At 42.8% G+C, this 17,989-nt stretch overlaps 1 protein-coding gene across 5 annotated transcripts in view; it reads left to right on the top strand.

Moving 5' to 3' along the window:
• PPME1 (protein phosphatase methylesterase 1) overlaps nucleotides 1-17,989 on the top strand; it is a 48,262-nt gene that overhangs the window by 3,035 nt on the left and 27,238 nt on the right. For 2 of the 5 annotated variants that reach the window (XM_030556970.1, XM_030556933.1), the window contains exon 2: nucleotides 17,379-17,472. In XM_030556970.1, the coding sequence (XP_030412830.1) occupies nucleotides 17,434-17,472 (39 nt within the window). In that variant the 5' untranslated portion in view covers nucleotides 17,379-17,433. Of the gene's footprint in view, nucleotides 1-3,004; nucleotides 3,023-10,275; nucleotides 10,343-14,044; nucleotides 14,234-17,378; nucleotides 17,473-17,989 lie in introns of those variants that run through there. The other 3 variants (XM_030556943.1, XM_030556960.1, XM_030556950.1) reach the window with 3 other exon arrangements.

Raw genomic sequence — 17,989 nt, 5'->3', positions numbered from 1 at the left:
AGCACTATGGCTCAGCTGACCTAATTCCCAGGGTAGATGCAGTTAGGTTCTTCTGTCAACCTAGCTGCTGCTCCTTAAGGAGGTGGATTACCTACATCAATGGAAAAACCTTCCATCGACACAGGAAGTGGCTACACTATGGAGATGCAGCTGTACTGCTGTAGTGTAGATGTGCCCCAAGAAAGATTGGCTAATGTTAATTATGAGGCTGTTTGAGGTGTAGGAGAAGGGATGAAAGAAAGGAAATGGCTAGGAAAGCATCTTGGCAGGAGCATAGTGACAGAGGGGGAGATGATGGCCTGGAGTTAAGGACAGTTTTGAAGGTGGGGAAGAATAAGCTTGAACTTTTATATGGTAGAAAAGGAGTTGTCCACAGTAAGGAGATGATTATAGCAGTCACAGAGGAATGTGGTCTTGGCAGTGGGGTTTTGGATGACCTGGATGGGGAGAGATTATAGCTGTGCAAATTTGGAGAAGGGGAGGTTAGCTGTAATCGCATGAGTGCACAGGCTGTATGTGGAGATGTTGTAAAGTAGCAAAATTTGGTCAGAACCCAGATACGAGGGGCCAGAGACAGGGTTTGGGCCCTGGGGAGGACAGTGTTGGTAACAGTGACAGAGACTAATGGAAAAGTAGGGGGCTTATGGAAAGGCAGTATGTCTGGGTGTGCACGTTAGTGGCTCAGATTCACTTCCAAACCAAAGAGTGTTCGTGTTGCCTCCACTTAGGCCACGGATGAATTTAGTTGGAATTTGAAATGATGGCACAAAATCCAGGTAGAAAATGATAGTACAGAATGAAACAGAGTATGCAAAGTAGTGTTTTGTACTTCTCTACCATCTTTTCTCTTAAAAAAAAAAAAAAAAAAAAAAAAGGCAATGCTTTATGCAGATGGAAAGTACCATTGTCACGAGTTTTGCATATGGGGAAACCATAGCAGAGAGGAGTTACATGATTGGCCCATAGTCTTACAGTGAGTTAATGACAGTCATAAATATAACACAGAAGTCCTGACAACCCTGGATCTAACCATTTCTTAGTGATCACTCACAATAACTTCCACTTCTGCACCCATATTTTTGAATTTAGCTATTAGTCCCAGGTTTAAGGTAACATTACATTCTTTAAAAGGATGTTAAATAGTGGTTAACAAGGGGAGTGTAAAGGATTTAATTCTACTTTGGATGTAATTTGTAGTGATTCTTAATCTTGCAGCCTAGGTATTGTGGTGATGGGCTGTTCAGAAGTACAGGTAGTTAGACGCTCTACCCTTTTCATACACTAGTCAGGTGAACAGAAAGATCTTTCACTCTGATGTGCACTAGCTGTTTCTATTGAAACAACTTTTTACTAGTCTCAAATAGTTTAACAGCATAACTGTTGAATGCAACTTGTTAAAACGAGGTCTATTGCCACTCCTATCAAGTGCTGCCAAAGTCTTATATATTTTTAGAGGCTTAAACTATGCTATAAAAATGTCCTCTCTACTGGAGCTGGCATGTATCATCTCAGGGGGATTGTTGCTAACTCAAGATTTGTTTAAAAACCAGTGGTTTGTTTTTCTCCACATTTAGGAGTTTGAGGCCATGTCTACATCTAAAATTTTGCAGCGCTGGTTGTTACAGCTGTATTAGTACAGCTGTATAGGGCCAGCGCTGCAGAGTGGCCACACTTACAGCAACCAGCGCTGCAAGTGGTGTTAGATGTGGCCACACTGCAGCGCTGTTGGGCGGCTTCATGGGGGGTTCCGGGACCGAGAGAGCAAACCGGGAAAGGAAACCAGCTTCGCCGCGGTTTGCTCTCTCGGTCCCGGAGCCAGCCAGCAAACCGCGGGGAAGGAGACCTGCTTGCTCGGGGTTCCGGGACCGAGAGAGCAAACCGGGAACCCCGCGGTTTGCTCTCTCGGTCCCGGAGCCAGCCAGCAAACCGCGGGGAAGGAGACCTGCTTGCTCGGGGTTCCGGGACCGAGAGAGCAAACCGGGAACGCCGCGGTTTGCTCTCTCGGTCCCGGAGCCAGCCAGCAAACCGCGGGGAAGGAGACCTGCTTGCTCGGGGTTCCGGGACCGAGAGAGCAAACCGGGAACGCCGCGGTTTGCTCTCTCGGTCCCGGAGCCAGCCAGCAAACCGCGGGGAAGGAGACCTGCTTGCTCGGGGTTCCGGGACCGAGAGAGCAAACCGGGAACGCCGCGGTTTGCTCTCTCGGTCCCGGAGCCAGCCAGCAAACCGCGGGGAAGGAGACCTGCTTGCTCGGGGTTCCGGGACCGAGAGAGCAAACCGGGAACGCCGCGGTTTGCTCTCTCGGTCCCGGAGCCAGGCAGCAAACCGCGGGGAAGGAGACCTGCTTGCTCGGGGTTCCGGGACCGAGAGAGCAAACCGCGGCGTTCCCGGTTTGCTCTCTCGGTCCCGGAACCCCGAGCAAGCAGGTCTCCTTCCCCGCGGTTTGCTGGCTGGCTCCGGGACCGAGAGAGCAAACCGCGGCGTTCCCGGTTTGCTCTCTCGGTCCCGGAACCCCGAGCAAGCAGGTCTCCTTCCCCGCGGTTTGCTGTCTGGCTCCGGGACCGAGAGAGCAAACCGCGGCGTTCCCGGTTTGCTCTCTCGGTCCCGGAACCCCGAGCAAGCAGGTCTCCTTCCCCGCGGTTTGCTGGCTGGCTCCGGGACCGAGAGAGCAAACCGGGAAAGGAAACCAGCTTGATTACCAGAGGCTTCCTCCTTCCACGGAGGTCAAGAAAAGCGCTGGTGAGTGTCTACATTGCATTACCAGCGCTGGATCACCAGCGCTGGATCCTCTACACCCGAGACAAAACGGGAGTACGGCCAGCGCTGCAAACAGGGAGTTGCAGCGCTGGTGATGCCCTGCAGATGTGGACACTCTCAAAGTTGCAGCGCTGTAACTCCCTCACCAGCGCTGCAACTTTCTGATGTAGACAAGCCCTAAGACTTGCCACACTGAAAGAGATCAGTAGATCATCAAGAATAGTCACCGCCCCAATTTAGATGCTAATAGCTGATCCTTCAGAAGAAGGTAAAGCCTACTCCTGTAATCCATTTGGGGCTGAATCCTGTGAGGTGCTAGCATCATCAGCTTCTGTTGACTTCAGTGTGAATTGACGACATAGGCACAGTGCCCAAGGCCTGATTCTAGGAGGTGCAGTGCCATTTATTGGGTGAAATGTCCTATCAGATGAGTACAGGAAATAGGCTTTACCCTGAAGCATGAGATCAGATAATTTACAAAATTTAATTTTGTAAGCTGCTTCTCTGTGATATTAATTCTTTTGGCATGTGCAGGTGGAGGGAATGTTTAAGTAGATACCTTGTTACTTCTTGAAAATTTATTTTTTTTTGTATTTTTACCTCTGCAGAAACTTTTTGCATAGTTCTAAAGGCTCTCTTAACTTTTGGCTTATTCCATCCTATATAAATGAATGATATGCAATAAAACTTACTCTAGATCTTAATTTACTTTTATTTGAAACTTTTAAAACAAACATTAATAAGCTATACTCCTTGTTAATATTTTTTCATAATTCTTTTTAAAACTGAATTGCATTGAAGTGTTTAATGCCATGGCTTTGTACCTAAAGCAAGGAGTATCAGAGTTAAGAATTATCTTGTACTTTCCACGGAAGTAGAAATGAGAGAGTGAAAAAATCTGCAGTACATTTTGTTTAGTTACTGCAGAGGTCTTAGGACATTGAACAGTTTGTGTTCGTATCAAATGTTCTACTGTGGTACAGAAGGATTTGGAGTGAATTAAAAACTGCCACAACTTTACTGAACAAAAGTCTGAAAATGCAGTCCACGTATTAAAGTTTTTGTATGTATCTGCTGTGAAATCTTTTTGACAAGAGGTTTTAATAAAATGAGTAGAATTGAGTGACTTATCAGAGGAGGATACCTGTCTGGAGAGTGCACCTGGCTTTGAGAGCTTACTGGTATCTGTTGTTCTCTGACATGCCACTGAGATGTAAGACCCTTGAGCAAGTCCCTTAATTACCAATTTCCCCATGTGTAAAATGGAGCTGCTTACCTACTTCATAGGGATGTTCTGAGGATTAATGTTTAACACTTAAACCCATTTCCTCATCAACCTTTTATTTAGCTTAATTATGGTAATTTGTATTTTAAAAAACCCCCCCACCCTAACATTCACACTTTGCAGAACAGGATCTTTCAGCCTTATTTTATATAAACCTTCCCATTTCTTGTCCATCATCTCTCTTGTATTTACGTTAAATATATAGAGTCTCGTCCTATACAGTTCTTTTATGGGAGTTGAAGGGACTGAGGACCTTGTATTGGGTTCACATGCTGTAAGCACTTTGGCAGGGAGCCTGTCTTAATTTTTTCCTTTAAAGCACTGTGCACACCTATGGCACTATAAGCAAATGTTAAGTAGTTGCTCTGAGATACCCATAAAGTGTTTAGTTAGTGCTGTTTTCCTACTTTAATACTTAGGAGACCTGTAACACTTAATATTTAAGTAAAATATTTATACATCAATATTTTTCTGGAGTTAAGTCTGTGTTAAAAGCAGGATAGAAATCAGTTTGCAATCCTATGTTGTACTACAACTTCTGTCATGTGTTTCCTGAAGGCAGGTGGCTCCAAAACGTTTCATTTTAATAAACATAATATTCAGAAACATTTTCCTCCATACATGGGGTGGTAATGTTGTCCCACAAACTTACACAGGATCGTTTTAGGGGTTAAGACAAAGATGCCACATTTATTATTAATTCGTAACTATTAGCAAATACCCTAATGCTTATACATATACACTCACATACACACACACACCAAAATGTTCTGCAGCTGCTTGATAGTTACCAGTCCTGATTGCAGTTTGAGTTCGCAGCTTGAGATCGGAGCTCGTGGCAGCTAACTGGCCAGGAAAGCTGAGCACGAGGAGGAGCCGGGTCTCTGTCGGGTGCGCACCGATGCTCCTTGACGTTGGTAGCAGAACGTTACCCAAAATCTCTCATCTCACCCTTCCCTTTTTATAGGAGTTTAGTTTGGATTTAAAGTTCCTAGGTCTCGCTGTGTCACACCGCCTCTGGGTTTGCTTGATCACCCATCAATTGCAGGCGTGACTGTCAGCCTGGGACCTGGCTTTGATCTTCCTTCTGTTGTTTCTTTTTAGGGTGGATGCTTCTTGCTTGAGTTAGGGCTGTTGTCTGGTTCTTCAGCCGTTGGCATTTGAACTTTATCTCATCAGGACGGGCTGGTGCTGGAGGTTGATTCTATCACCCATGCATACCTCATTCACACATCTCAACTAGACTAATAAAATTACAGTATGGCTTGCAAAAATGGGGGCTGCAGCATAAGCCTTCTACAAAATGGAGTCAGCATTTTAAAATGGGTTTTGAGTTACAATATTGCACAGAAGTTACAATGTAGGCAAAATGAGAAGTTACAATGTTACAATAATGAAATAGTGAACAGAAGTTACAATGGTACAGTGACTAACTAAAAACAATTTCATTCACATTGGTTCTACAGTATATGCTTGATGTCATGGGACCTTTCAGCCTACAGACCAAAGTGGCTACAATTTCTTTTGATAACAATTTTCTTGAGTTCTTTTGCAAAATGCTGGTACATTGTGTGATGTATCCTTTGCATCACTAGAACAGGTTCCTAAATACGCAGCTTATTGACTCTTTTTGTAAATTTTTGAGTTGGAACAATAGTAAGCCTAGTAAGTTCTGGTCACTTCTTGTTCTCTAGTTGATGTCATGTTGGCTTTGTTAGTGTTTCTTGCTTCACTTCATTGCAATTTTGATCTCTGTTAACCTGTGATGAATGAATATATCTAGTAATTTCATATGGTTTGAAAATACTTGGTGTTTGTTCCTGTTTAAGTCTTGCAGTTAAACCATATAGATGGAGTGCTTCTTACTAATAATACTGCTTAGCACTTCCCATCTTCAAAGAGCTTTCAAGTCTCCTCTGTATATGCTCTGGCTAGTGGAACAGTAAACATTTGAAGCTGTAAAATGTGTAGAGTACCAACGCCCCCCGCCAGTTTTTTAGGTTTCATAGTCACAATTTACTATTTAAGTGATTTTCTGCCTCCTGTTGCTGTGTGAAAGGCCCACACAAACAAGGAGACAATGACTGACCATACAGGGAAATAGTAAAACTGACTATAAATAAAAATATGCCTCAGTGCAAGGGGCTGGATTTGATGATCTCTTGAGGTCCCTTCCAGCCCTATTTCTATGATTCTATTATGTTACCTCACACGCCTCGTCTCTCTAATATCCTGGGACCAACATGGCAACAACTAAACAGCATAAAGAAAGTGCTGTTAGATGTGCAAAGTAAAACTAAAACTTTCTTTCTCTAATCTGTTTTGTTTATAATCATCTTAGATATTACTTGGAACAAAAAATTGACAGGCATATGAATTTTTTCTTTTTAAGTTGATATGATACCTTCCCATCATTTTGATACATCTGTTCACTTGGAGAAGACTTGGGTTTAATTTTTTCAGACTTGGGAATAGGACCAATGGAATCTGGTTAGACTAAGTACACCTCTACCCTGATATAATGTGAATTTGGATATAACGAGTAAAGCAGCGCTCCAGGGGGCTGGGCTGCTTTACCTCATTATATCCGAATTCATGTTACTGCAAGCGGTTCCTCTGCGCCCGCCTGTTATTTTCTGTGGCCCTCCCCGCCCGAGCTCACCTCTGTTCTGCCTCCTCCCATGAGCGCGCCACAGCTCCGCTTCTCCCTCCCAGGCTTGCTGCGTCAATCAGTTGATTGGGGTGGCAAGCCTGGGAGGGAAGGGGGAAAACCGGAGCTACGGCGCGCTCATGGGAGGAGGCGGAGCAGAGGTGAGCTGGGGTGGGAGGGCCCCAGTAAGTAACGGGGGGCACAGAGGAACCACTCCCCGCTCCAGCTCGTCTTCGCCTCCTCCTCTGAATGCGTGGCCAGCACTCCGCTTCTTCCCCCGCCCTTCCAGGCTTGCCGGGCCAAACAGCTGATTGGCACAGCAAGCCAGGGAGGGAGGAAGGGACAAGCAGAGTGGCGGCGGCGCACTCAGGGAGGAGGGCAGAGGTGAGCTGGGGCAGGGAGCAGTTCCTCTCCCTACCCTGGTATAACGCGGTCTCACCTATAACGTGGTGAGATTTTTGTTTTGGCTCCTGGGGACCACATTATACCAGGGTAGAGGTATATCTTAAAATATTAACAGGCTGATTTCCTCCCAATAACCCCTCTGCATTGCTCCCACTAGACCTTTGACGAGGGAGTGCTGACTTGCCTGTCTCATCAGTCACCCAGTCTGTCGGGTGTGACTTCTGAGGTGTTGTGGAGCAGACTGTGGGATGTAGAAGTGGAGTGACTTGGATCACTCCAAGCAAATAGAAAAATGATTTACGAGGGAATTGATTTCTAAAACAGCCACCCTTTAAGTAGTGGTTGGATGCTTTTTTCAGAACATCTTCCTCTGACTCTGATGTAATCCATCTTGGGAAGGAGTTGTTGCTGAATTCTGCTGTGTTATGGAAGTGTAAATCTAACAACTCAGCAGGTGTCAGTGGAGTTACTCCAAATTCTCAGCAGTGTAATGAGAGCAATGTTTGGCCCTGTGAGATTACAAATGAGCACAGCCATGTAGCAGGAATGTAATGAATCCTTTGATCTGTACTTTAATTTATGAATAATGGTAGAATTAGTATTTAAATAACCTGAGTACTGAAAGGTTAAAATGGCTGCTGCAACATAGTGCTGGTTGGCTTTAACAAAGCTACAAGATGTACATTTGATTTTTCTCACATGTTAGAGTGCACTGCATCTTTTTCTGTGAACTAGCTCCTTCGCAGACCCCTTGTGCTAGTTAACTCCAAGGACATCTCCTTTTTTTCTGTCCCATTCCCCCTGCTAATAGAGGATTGCTAGAATATGTTGTCCCATCACATTTTAAATGTCTCAAACCACTTCCCCTGGAAAATATCTATCTCTGTCCAAACATTAACCTTTTTAAAATTTGGACTTGAAATATTTACCAAGGCTCATGTAGTCAGAAGCTGTTGCAAAAGATGAGGTGACTCCCTCCCAGTGAGATGCAGGGCAACTTCCTGGCATAGAGCCCAGTCCTAAACTCAAAGTAGTAGGTTTCCTACCATAGTGTTCTCCCTGGGTCCTGCTTAGATGTTCAGTCTTTCATATCAGCCTCTGGTTAATAGGCATCTGGAAAAATCTGAAAGCCACCTCTTGATTGTTGGAAGGAAGGAAGAAGGAACTTTCTCTTTTGCTAGCTTAAATTACACTGTCTTCTGATTGCTGCATGCAGCAGATTTGGGGTTGGGAAGGAAGTATCACTATCCCTTTCTCCTGACCTTGGTTTCTTTGATTCCCCCCCCCCCCCCAATATAAAGTCAACCTCATAAAATCATCTTATTAGTCAAGAATCAATGATTTATCTGGAATATATATTTGTAGAGATAAGGCCGAAAAGTAATATTCTGATCTGCAGTATAACACATGCCAGAGGACTTCTCTGAATTAATTCCTGTTTGAACGAGAGCAAATCTTTTAGCAAAAACATTGTCCTGATGTTAAAACTTCCCAGTCATGGAGAATCCACCACAACTGTTGGTAAATTATTCCAGTGGTTAATTACCTGAACTGTTAAACATTGTGCCTTAATTGTAGACTGAATTCATCTAGCCTCCACTTGTCGATGAATCTTCTTTATGCCATTGTCTGCTAGATTGACGAGCCGAATCCTCTGTTATCAAATAGATATTCCTTGTATAGGTACTTATAAGCTGTCACCCCTTAACCTTCTCTTTGATATCAGATCTTGTCAAGCTAACTTATTTTCCATAAACCCATGTTGATTGATGTTAATTATACTATCCTCCTGTAATTCTTTATTAAGAGTTCCATAAGATTATTTTACCCTGGATTGATGGCTGCTGGCAGGCTTATAATTACTCAACTAACCTTGTTTATCTTTTTGAAATAATGGCATTATTATTTCTTTCAGTCTTATGGAACTTCACCAGTGTTCCAAGTCTTATAGAAAATCAACATTAATTGTCTGGAGAGCTCCTTGGCCATTTCTTTTAAAACTCTTGAATGCAAGTTATCCAGACTTCTTGGTTTTATAATGTCTAGCTTTAGTAGCTGCTGTTTGACATTTTTCTTATTTAATTTCAACAGTAACTGTTTTTCCATCCTCCTAATCATGTGATATGAATACATCATTGGACTTGTTTCCAAATATAGAACAGACGCTTTTATTGAACACTTCTGTCTTCTTGTGTTGTTGACAATTGTGTAATTTCCATCTAGTAACAGATCAATACCATTGTTAGGATTTATTTTGTTCCTAATATACTTTAAAATATTTTTCTCCTTAATTCTGCTGACCATGGATTTTTCCTTGTCCTTTTGCTTTCCTTATCAGTTTTCTACAGTTCCTAGCTTCTGATTTATACTCTTTACTATGAACTTCCAATTCTTTCTGTTTATTAGCCACGCTCCTATTATTGGTGTATAAGCAAGTAAATAATTTATTTTCTTCACATCCTTTTGTATCTTGATTTATGATGTTGTGAACAAAAACATTTTGTGCTAAATAAATGCTCATTTGTTCCCTTTTTTCACCCTCTTTTGTTATTGGTTTAAAGCTCTAGAAGATTGGTTCCCCTTCCACTGAGATGGAGGCCAGCCAAACTGTACAGAAAGTAGACCAATGTTCCACAAAATCCAAACCACCTTACGCCACTTATCTATCCAGCAATTCACTTCCAAAATCTTCTGCCTTCTGTTTTCCTTCACCCATAGGACAAGAAGGATTTCTGTGGTGATCACTTAGCCGTGCTTCTCCTTCATAGTTCCCGGAAGTCCTCTATAATCTGTCAAATATCCCATAAAGCAATGCCATTAGTGCTGATATGCACTGAGACCAATAGGTTCTTGTCTGCTTATTGCTTTTGCAGAATTTTCTTTCAACGTACTGGGGAACTTTTAGCACACAGCAGCAGGGTACACACGGACTGAGTTAGGGCACAGCATGTAGGAGTGCTGTAGATTTGCACCCTCCTGTGCCATGTATTAACTCATTGTTTAGACATACCCTTAGTATAGAATCCCCAAAAAGGATCGTCTTTCTTCCTTGGATGAATGGAGATCTTTATGGGCTCACCTGGTTTTTTTACAGCTTGGGCTGAGCACTCATCCACAGATGTGTGGTGTACGCCTCTCTGCTTCATTCAGCCAGCTGGATCCTCAACATCTGCATTCAAATCTAGTTTTTTACATTCAGAAAATGGGAGGAAGCTGAGATAACAGGATTTATCATTCTCTTAAAATAGGTGTGTGATGTGTCATCTTCTAATTGAAGCTTGACAATGAATAATACTGAAGTCGGGAAACCCAGAGAAGTAAATCTAGAAATATAATAGAAAATAGATCTTATTTTTACAAAACCTCAAGTTGTCTTTCCATTTTCATTTTTTTAAATGAAAGTTAAAATTCTGCAGAAATGTCCCACATTCACCAGGGAAGATTTCCTTCTGATTGTAGGAAGTGGACGTTGCAAGCCCCGATTTTAATATTCTCTGCTGATTGTCCTTCCCAGAATAGAAGTGGAAAAAGACAGTTAAAAATGGTCCTCTGATACTCTTCCTTTCTGCTGCTTTTGTCTTGCTTGATTATCATTGCAAAAACAAAGCCTTGTTAGTACTGTTGAATAAGTTTAATGCTGAGTGTGAGATTTTTGTCATATGCATCTGTGACGGTGCCATCCATAAGGCTTTATGGAAATAGGCTTATTTATGTATGTGTGTATATAACATAACTAGAATGTGTTTTATGCTACATATGCCTTGTAACACATATCTGTAAAAGTCATGATCTACTGAATCTATTAATCCTATTTGTATGCATGTATCGTTTTTGTATTTGAAGTTATGAATATTGGCTGCATACTTGTTTGACTCTAAGTAGGCTCTAGTGAAGCAGTTGGTCAGCTTCCTGGGAAAAGACTATTCTCAGTGCCCAGTCAAGAAACACTTAAGCCAACAATGAACTTGGAGCCACCAATCCACATCTGGGCTTTCCCAAGCATGTGGCTTGGCTGGTAAGGAACTGGGTCATGCATGGACATGGGACTTCCCCAGGTGACTCCAAAACTCCATTTTGTAGCTGGACTTTGCATAGGAGAGAGGAGGGGGTCTCCACCTACAAGAGAATCTATTTAAGCCCAGAGGAGACCCCTCCATTTGGTCTCCAGCTGGCTAAAGAGAGGGCCTCTCCACCCCCAAAGATACCTGAAAGAAACTGGAACAAATGGCAGTGATTGGAAGGAGTGTGAATGATTGCTGGACCCAGACTAAAAGGAGATTAGTCCGTAAAAGGAAGCATTCTGGAACTGGTGAGGATCTTATCTGTATTCAGCTTCTTACTGTATTAGACATAGACTTCCGTTTTACTTGGTAATTCACTTTGTTTTGTCTTACTACTTTGAACCACTTAAATCCGGGGTTCTCAAACTGGGGGTCAGGACCCCTCAGGAGACTGCAGGGTTCTTACAAGGGGGGTTGTGAGTGGTCAGACTCCACCCCAAGCCCTGCTTTGCTTCCAGCATTTGTAATGGTGTTACAAATTAAAAACACTTGTTTATATATTTAAGGGAGGTCGCACTCAGAGGCTTGCTATGTGAAAGGGGTCACCAGGACAATAGTGTGAGAACCACTGATTTAAATCCTACTTTCTGTATTTAATAAAATCACTTTTTACTTACTAATTAACCCAGAGTATGTATTAATAGTTAGAGAGAGAGAGATGCACAGCTGTTTACCACCACCCCCCCCATCAGTGTGTTAGAGGTGAACAATTTATGAGTTTACCCTGTGTAAGTTTTATACAGGGTAAAATGGACTTATGGGTTTAGAGCCCACTGGGAGTTGGGCATCTGAGTGTTAAAGACAGGAACACGTCTGTTAGCTGCTTTCAGTTAAGTCTGCAGCTTTGGGGCAAGTAATTCAGACCCTGGGTCTGTGTTGGAGCAGACGGGTGTGTCTGGCTCAGCAAGACAGGGTGCTGGGGTCCCGAGCTGGCAGGGAAAGCAGGGGCAGTAGTCCTGGCACATCACTTGGCAGTTCCCAATGGGAGTTCTGTGATTCAACCTGTCATAGCATCATCACAGAATTGTCAGCAAAGTTTCCTTTGTAATGGTGATGTAAGGGTGTGAGAGACTGAGAGAGGACTTGAGCTCAGCTGGATTTCTAGTTTTCTGCTATGGCAGGGGGAAAAAAATCATCTTCAGATTTGTAAACTGGGCATTTTTGTTCTGGGTATTGTGCTGTGTAATGTTCCCACAGTGTCTCTTACAGCTTCATACTCGGAACAGGCTGCATTTTGTGTGGCAGCTCGGCACCTCAGTGTATTGTCTCTCTAGGGAATAAAGGGTCATGTTAACATTTTGAAAAAGTGCAGTGTTGCAAAAGAGCAAGCCTTGCTGTATTGCCTGTGTTCAGGCTCCAGTCTCTGGGGCTGTTCAGTGCTGGGTAGCAAGTCACCAGCTGGCCACATAAAGTTGCACCGAGAGCCATGATTGAGTGGGGACAAAAGGGACTGTGCGTGGTGGACAGGAAATAAAATGTATACGTTAGAAGGGAGCTGTAGTGCCTTCCAACACCTTTTGCCTCTTCAGTGCTGTGTGCTGAATGAGTGACGGTGGTATTTCATATTGAATATTTTGGTGGGACTCACTCTTCTGGGTAAAAACTCTACTGAGGGTACGGTTTTTTGGTTTTAACCTTCTTGGATTCTGTTACCTTCCTTTTTTTTGTTGTTGTTGGTAGGGGCTTATTGGGTAGAAGGGGGTGACAGTCTAATGGTGGAAAGGCCTTTTCAAAGAGGAAGGTTTTGCAGCATTTCCTAAAGATACCGACGGGGTGTAACTGCTTGTAGAACTGCTGCTCCAAAGGATAAGACAGTAGATAAGCAATAGTCTTGGACCACTGCATAAGGTGAGTATAATGCTGGATAGCCCAGGAGATCAAGTCTTTTCTAGGGACAGAGATGATTCCACAGAGGCATCAGCAGTGCACGCTGCCCTGCTGACATGCCTCATCTCCCTCACCATAGGGAACCACCATAGGAGTCAGTTACTTAAATACGAAGTTGATTGGCACTTGAATAATAGGTAAGGTCTCTATGGACCTGATGTGTACAGGAAGTCATCTGTTCCAACAGCTGAATCTGTTCAATCCAGCAATTGATGTCTGGACTTTTTTGTTCTTAGTCCACTGTTTGAGAGTGGCTTTCTAAGTCTTTAATGTTAGCATGAAAAGAGACCCTTCCTTGTTCCCTCCACTGATGACAGTTTCCTTATGAGTCTCTCAGGTATACGTAGTGCCGGGTACGCAGTACAATGCTCTTTCATGGAGTACTTTTGGCAATTATTTGGCAGATATCTAATTGTGAAACCATCTGATTTCTGGGCTGTATTTCTCCCATGTGTGCTATTAAATACCTAGAAATATTCAGCCAACTGGATCACTCAATTGGCCATTCAATTTTTTGGTGAAGCTAGAACCACTGTTTCTTAAGCAGTGGGTCTTGACCTCCAGGGGATTCACAAAAGGTTATCCAGGGGCTTGCAAGGCATTTAAAACTCTATTAAAACCTGAAACAAAATCTAGCTCCCACGTTCCCTTGCCTTTCAGTGTCAAGTATTCTATCAACCTCTTGAAACACACACTAATGTCAGCTTAGCATTGGTGCTCTTACAATAAAAGAATAAAACATATATGGGAGTCATGAAGATTGTTTTACTTCAAATAAGGTATCATCAATCTGAAAAGGTTGAGGAACACTGCATTAGAGTAATATCTTTCCTAATGTTATGCTGTATTCTGGAATGTTCTGTTTGTCAACCGGGGAAACATTTTATTTGAAAAATAAAGTTTTGATATTTTTCCATTAGTACAGAGTATCCCTGTAATGTGTCTTTGCCTAAACAATCTAGCAAGATGTTGACAGTTTGATTTTTATCTCACTATTCTTAGTTTCATCCATGCTGCTCCTGTGATAACACTCCAATAATGGACAAAGAAGCAGTCTGGAGAGCAGTTACTTGCACACTGATCAAATTCTCAGTCCAAAGGCTCGGCGGGGACACTGTAGAAGTGGAAACGTAGACTCTGAATTTGCTGGCTCTTGTGGAGTTAATCCAATTTGACTTCAGTATAACTTTGGTAATGCTGCAGTACATACAGCATTTAGGTATTAGACCTGTGCACATACCCGTGTTTGTTTTATTATCATTGCAGGGAACTTGTTTTATTAAAACTCTCTTGTGTAATCTTCCAGCCTGGGATTTAGCTGTTCTATTCCCATTAATGTTAATAGGTATTATACAGGGAAATCCCCATATGCCTCACTATATTTAACTTTTCTTTCCATAGTTTCTGCACTGTCTTGTCAGCCACAATGAAATTTACGTTCTCTTTTTCTAGGTGATCTTCATTGGTACTAACTATACTGTATAACAAGAGGAGACTGTTAGCACAGTTCTGATCTCATCATAGACACTGATTTATCAGATGCAGAATATCTTTATTGAGGATGCCATGCTAAATTAAAAACCATCCTTGTTAAGTAGCTGACTCTTTACTGTTCCAGCCAAAAGCATCAAGATATTTTTTGTTGGCATCAGGCTTTGTTGCAAGGATAGGTTCCTGGGTTAGTGTTTATGTTGTATGGTGTGCGGTTGCTGGTGAGTGTTAGCTTCAGGTTGGGGGGCTGTCTGTAAGCGAGAACTGGTTTGTCCCCCAAGATCTGTGAGAGTAAGGAATCATCTTTCAGGACAGGTTACAGATCTTTGGTGCACTGGAGAGGTTTTAGTTAGGGCTGAAGGTGACGGCTAGTGGCGTTCTGTTCTTTTCTTTGTTGGGCCTGTCCTGTAGTAGGTGACTTCTGGGTACTCTTCTGGCTCTACCTATCTGTTTTTTCACGTCAGCAGGTGGGTATTATAGTTTTAAGAATGCTTGATAGAGATCTTGTAGGTGTTTTGCCTCTGTCTGAGGGATTGGCGCAAATGCAGTTGTATCTTAGAGCTTGGCTGTAGATAAGGGATCGAGTGGTGTCCTGGATGGAAACTGGAGGCAGGTAGGTAAGTATAGCGGTTAGTAGGTTTCTGATATAGGATGTTGTTTATGTGACCATTGCTTATTAGCACAGTAGTGGCTAGGAAATGGACTGCTTGTGTGGGTTGGTCTAGGCTGAGGTTGATGATGGGATGGAAATTGTTAAAATCATGATGGAATTCTTCGAGGGCTTCTTTTCCATGGGTCCAGATGATGAAGATGTCATCAATGTAGCGTAAGTAGAGTAGAGTAGGGGCGTTAGGGAACAAGAGCTAAGGAAGCGTTCTTCTAAGTTAGCCATAAAGATGTTGGCATACTGGGAGGCTGTGCGGATATCCATAGCAGTGCCGCTGACTTGAAGGTATATATTGTCCCCAAATGTGAAATACTTGTGGGTGAGGACAAAATCACAAAGTTCAGCCACCAGGTTTGCCGTGATATTATCAGGGATACTGTTCCTGATGGCTTGTAGTCCATCTTTGTGTGGAAAGTTGGTGTAGAGGGCTTCTACATCCATAGTGGCCAGGATGGTGTTTTCTGGAAGATCTCCGATGGATTGGACTTTCCTCAGGAAGTCAGTGGTGTCTTGAAGACAGCTGGGAATGCTGGTAGCGTAGGGCCTGAGGAGAGTCCACATAGCCACACAGTCCTGCTGTTAGGGTGCCAATGCTTGAGATGACGGGGCATCCAGGATTTCCAGGTTTATGGAACTTGGGTAGCAAATAGAATACCCCTGGTCGGGTTTCTAGGCATGTGTCTGCACAGATCTGTTCCTGTGCTTTTTCAGGGAGTTTCTTGAGCAGACGGTGTAGTTTCTTTTGGTAATCATCAGTGGGATCAGAGGATAAAGGCCTGTAGACTGTGGAGTTAGAGAGCTGCCTAGCAGCCTCTTGTTCATATTCCAACTTATTCATGATGACTGCAGCACCTCGTTTGTCAGCCTTTTTGATTATGATGTCAGAGTTGTTCCTGAGGCTCTTAATGGCGTTTTGTTCAGCACGGCTGAGGTTATGGGGCAAGTGATGCTGCTTTTCCACAATTTCAGCCCGTGCACATTGACGGAAGCAATCTATGTAGAAATCCAGTCTGTTTCGACCCTCAGAAGGAGTCCATGCAGAATCCTTTCTATTACAGTGTTGGTAGGAAGGATTCTGTGGGTTAGTATGTTGTTCAGAGGTGAGTTGGAAATATTCTTTGAGTCGGAGACGGTGAAAGTAGGATTCTAGGTCACCGCAGAACTGTATCATGTTCGTGGGCCTGGAGGGACAAAAGGAGAGGCCCCGAGACAGGACAGATTCTTCTGACGGACTGAGAGGATAGCTGGAAAGATTAAAGCTATTGTTGGGTGCGTTAAGGGAGCTACTGTTGTGGCTCCTTGTGCCATGTAGCAGTTTAGACAGTTTAGTGTGATTTTTCTTTTGCAGAGAAGCAAAGTTTGTGTTGTAAATGACTCGTCTAGTTTTTGTAAAGTCTATCCATGAGGAAGTTTGTGTGGAAGGTTGGTTTTTTCATTAGAGTATCCAGTTTTGAGAGCTCAGTCTTAATCTTTCCCTGTTTGCTGTATAGGATGTTGATCAGGTGGTTTCGCAGTTTCTTTGAGAGTGTGTGGCACAATCTCTCAGCATAGTCTGTGTGATATGTAGATTGTAATGGATTTTTTTTGCCTTTTAGTCCTTTTGGTTATGATGTCCATCTGTTTTGCATTTGGAAAGGAAGATTTCTGTCTGTATCTGTACGAGTTTTTTTTCATGAAATTGATGGATTTCCACTCGATACGGCTAAATGCAGTGCCTTGCATAATGACAGGTTTCAGAATACTCTGAAACCTGTCAAAATTAGAACTGTATACTACTCTCGATCAACAATAGAACTCCTGATGTTAGTGGAACTTTGCACAAAGATCAAGAATAGAATATAACCTGTCTGTAGTAACCTTTTCATTATCATAATAAGTCTTGTTCAGTATCACTTAGTGGGAAAACATTCTCACCGTCACAGCTTCTCCCTACTTCTGTCCTTTCTTTCTGATTTGCCTCAAAAAAACCTAATGGGAGGTAAATGGGATTGGCTATAAAACTGTTACATACTATATGAGGGAACTACAGGCAAAGTATCCTTCACTTTCTACCATAACACTTTGTCGAGTGTTGCTGTGACATGTCCATTTTCAAAATGTGCTGTTTCATCAGCTTATGACAATTTGAGTGAAGCATTATAAAATACTTATACTCTTGCAAAAATTTTTGTTTTGCAGTCCTGGAAGGAAACGAGACTTTTCCCCAGTCCCTTGGAGCCAGTACTTTGAATCTATGGAAGATGTTGTGGTTGAAAACGAAAATGGCAAGGAGATATCCTTTTATTTTATTCCCAGACTGAATTCTTCCTGATCTCAAGTGACTGGTGGGATTGTGTATCTTGCAGTTTATCAGGGATTCTTTTACATTTTTTGTAATTGTTCCCTCTATTATCCATCTTTTCCTTTGTGCTAATCAGTGCTACTGCCCAAGGCAACACCATTGTGCCAACGATTAGGTTGCAGTGGGAAAATATCTAGAAAAGTTGGCTTCTTGGTATTGCTTTCTCACCTCAGTTAATGTTTGGCCATTCAAAACAGTGTCCATGGGACCTAGGTAATAGTGTGTTAATGCTCTAGCCTTTCTCCTCTGAAGATGTGAGATCAAATTCACACACACACACCCCTGAACCTCTGTCAGGTTAGTTCATGTTCCTGGGATGGCCACTCTTCGAGTGCAGGCTTGTCAACCTTGCAGTTTTTAATATACCTCTTCCCTGATATAATGCGACCTGATATAACATGAATTCGGATATAACGTGGTAAAGCAGTGCTCCAGGGAGCGGGCCTGC

The sequence above is a fragment of the Gopherus evgoodei genome, chromosome 1 (genome assembly GCF_007399415.2).
Source record: "Gopherus evgoodei ecotype Sinaloan lineage chromosome 1, rGopEvg1_v1.p, whole genome shotgun sequence".
In the NCBI taxonomy this organism is placed as follows: Eukaryota; Metazoa; Chordata; order Testudines; family Testudinidae; genus Gopherus; species Gopherus evgoodei.
The sequence above is the reverse complement of the archived record's forward strand: the minus strand, read 5'-3'. Positions and strand labels throughout refer to the sequence as shown.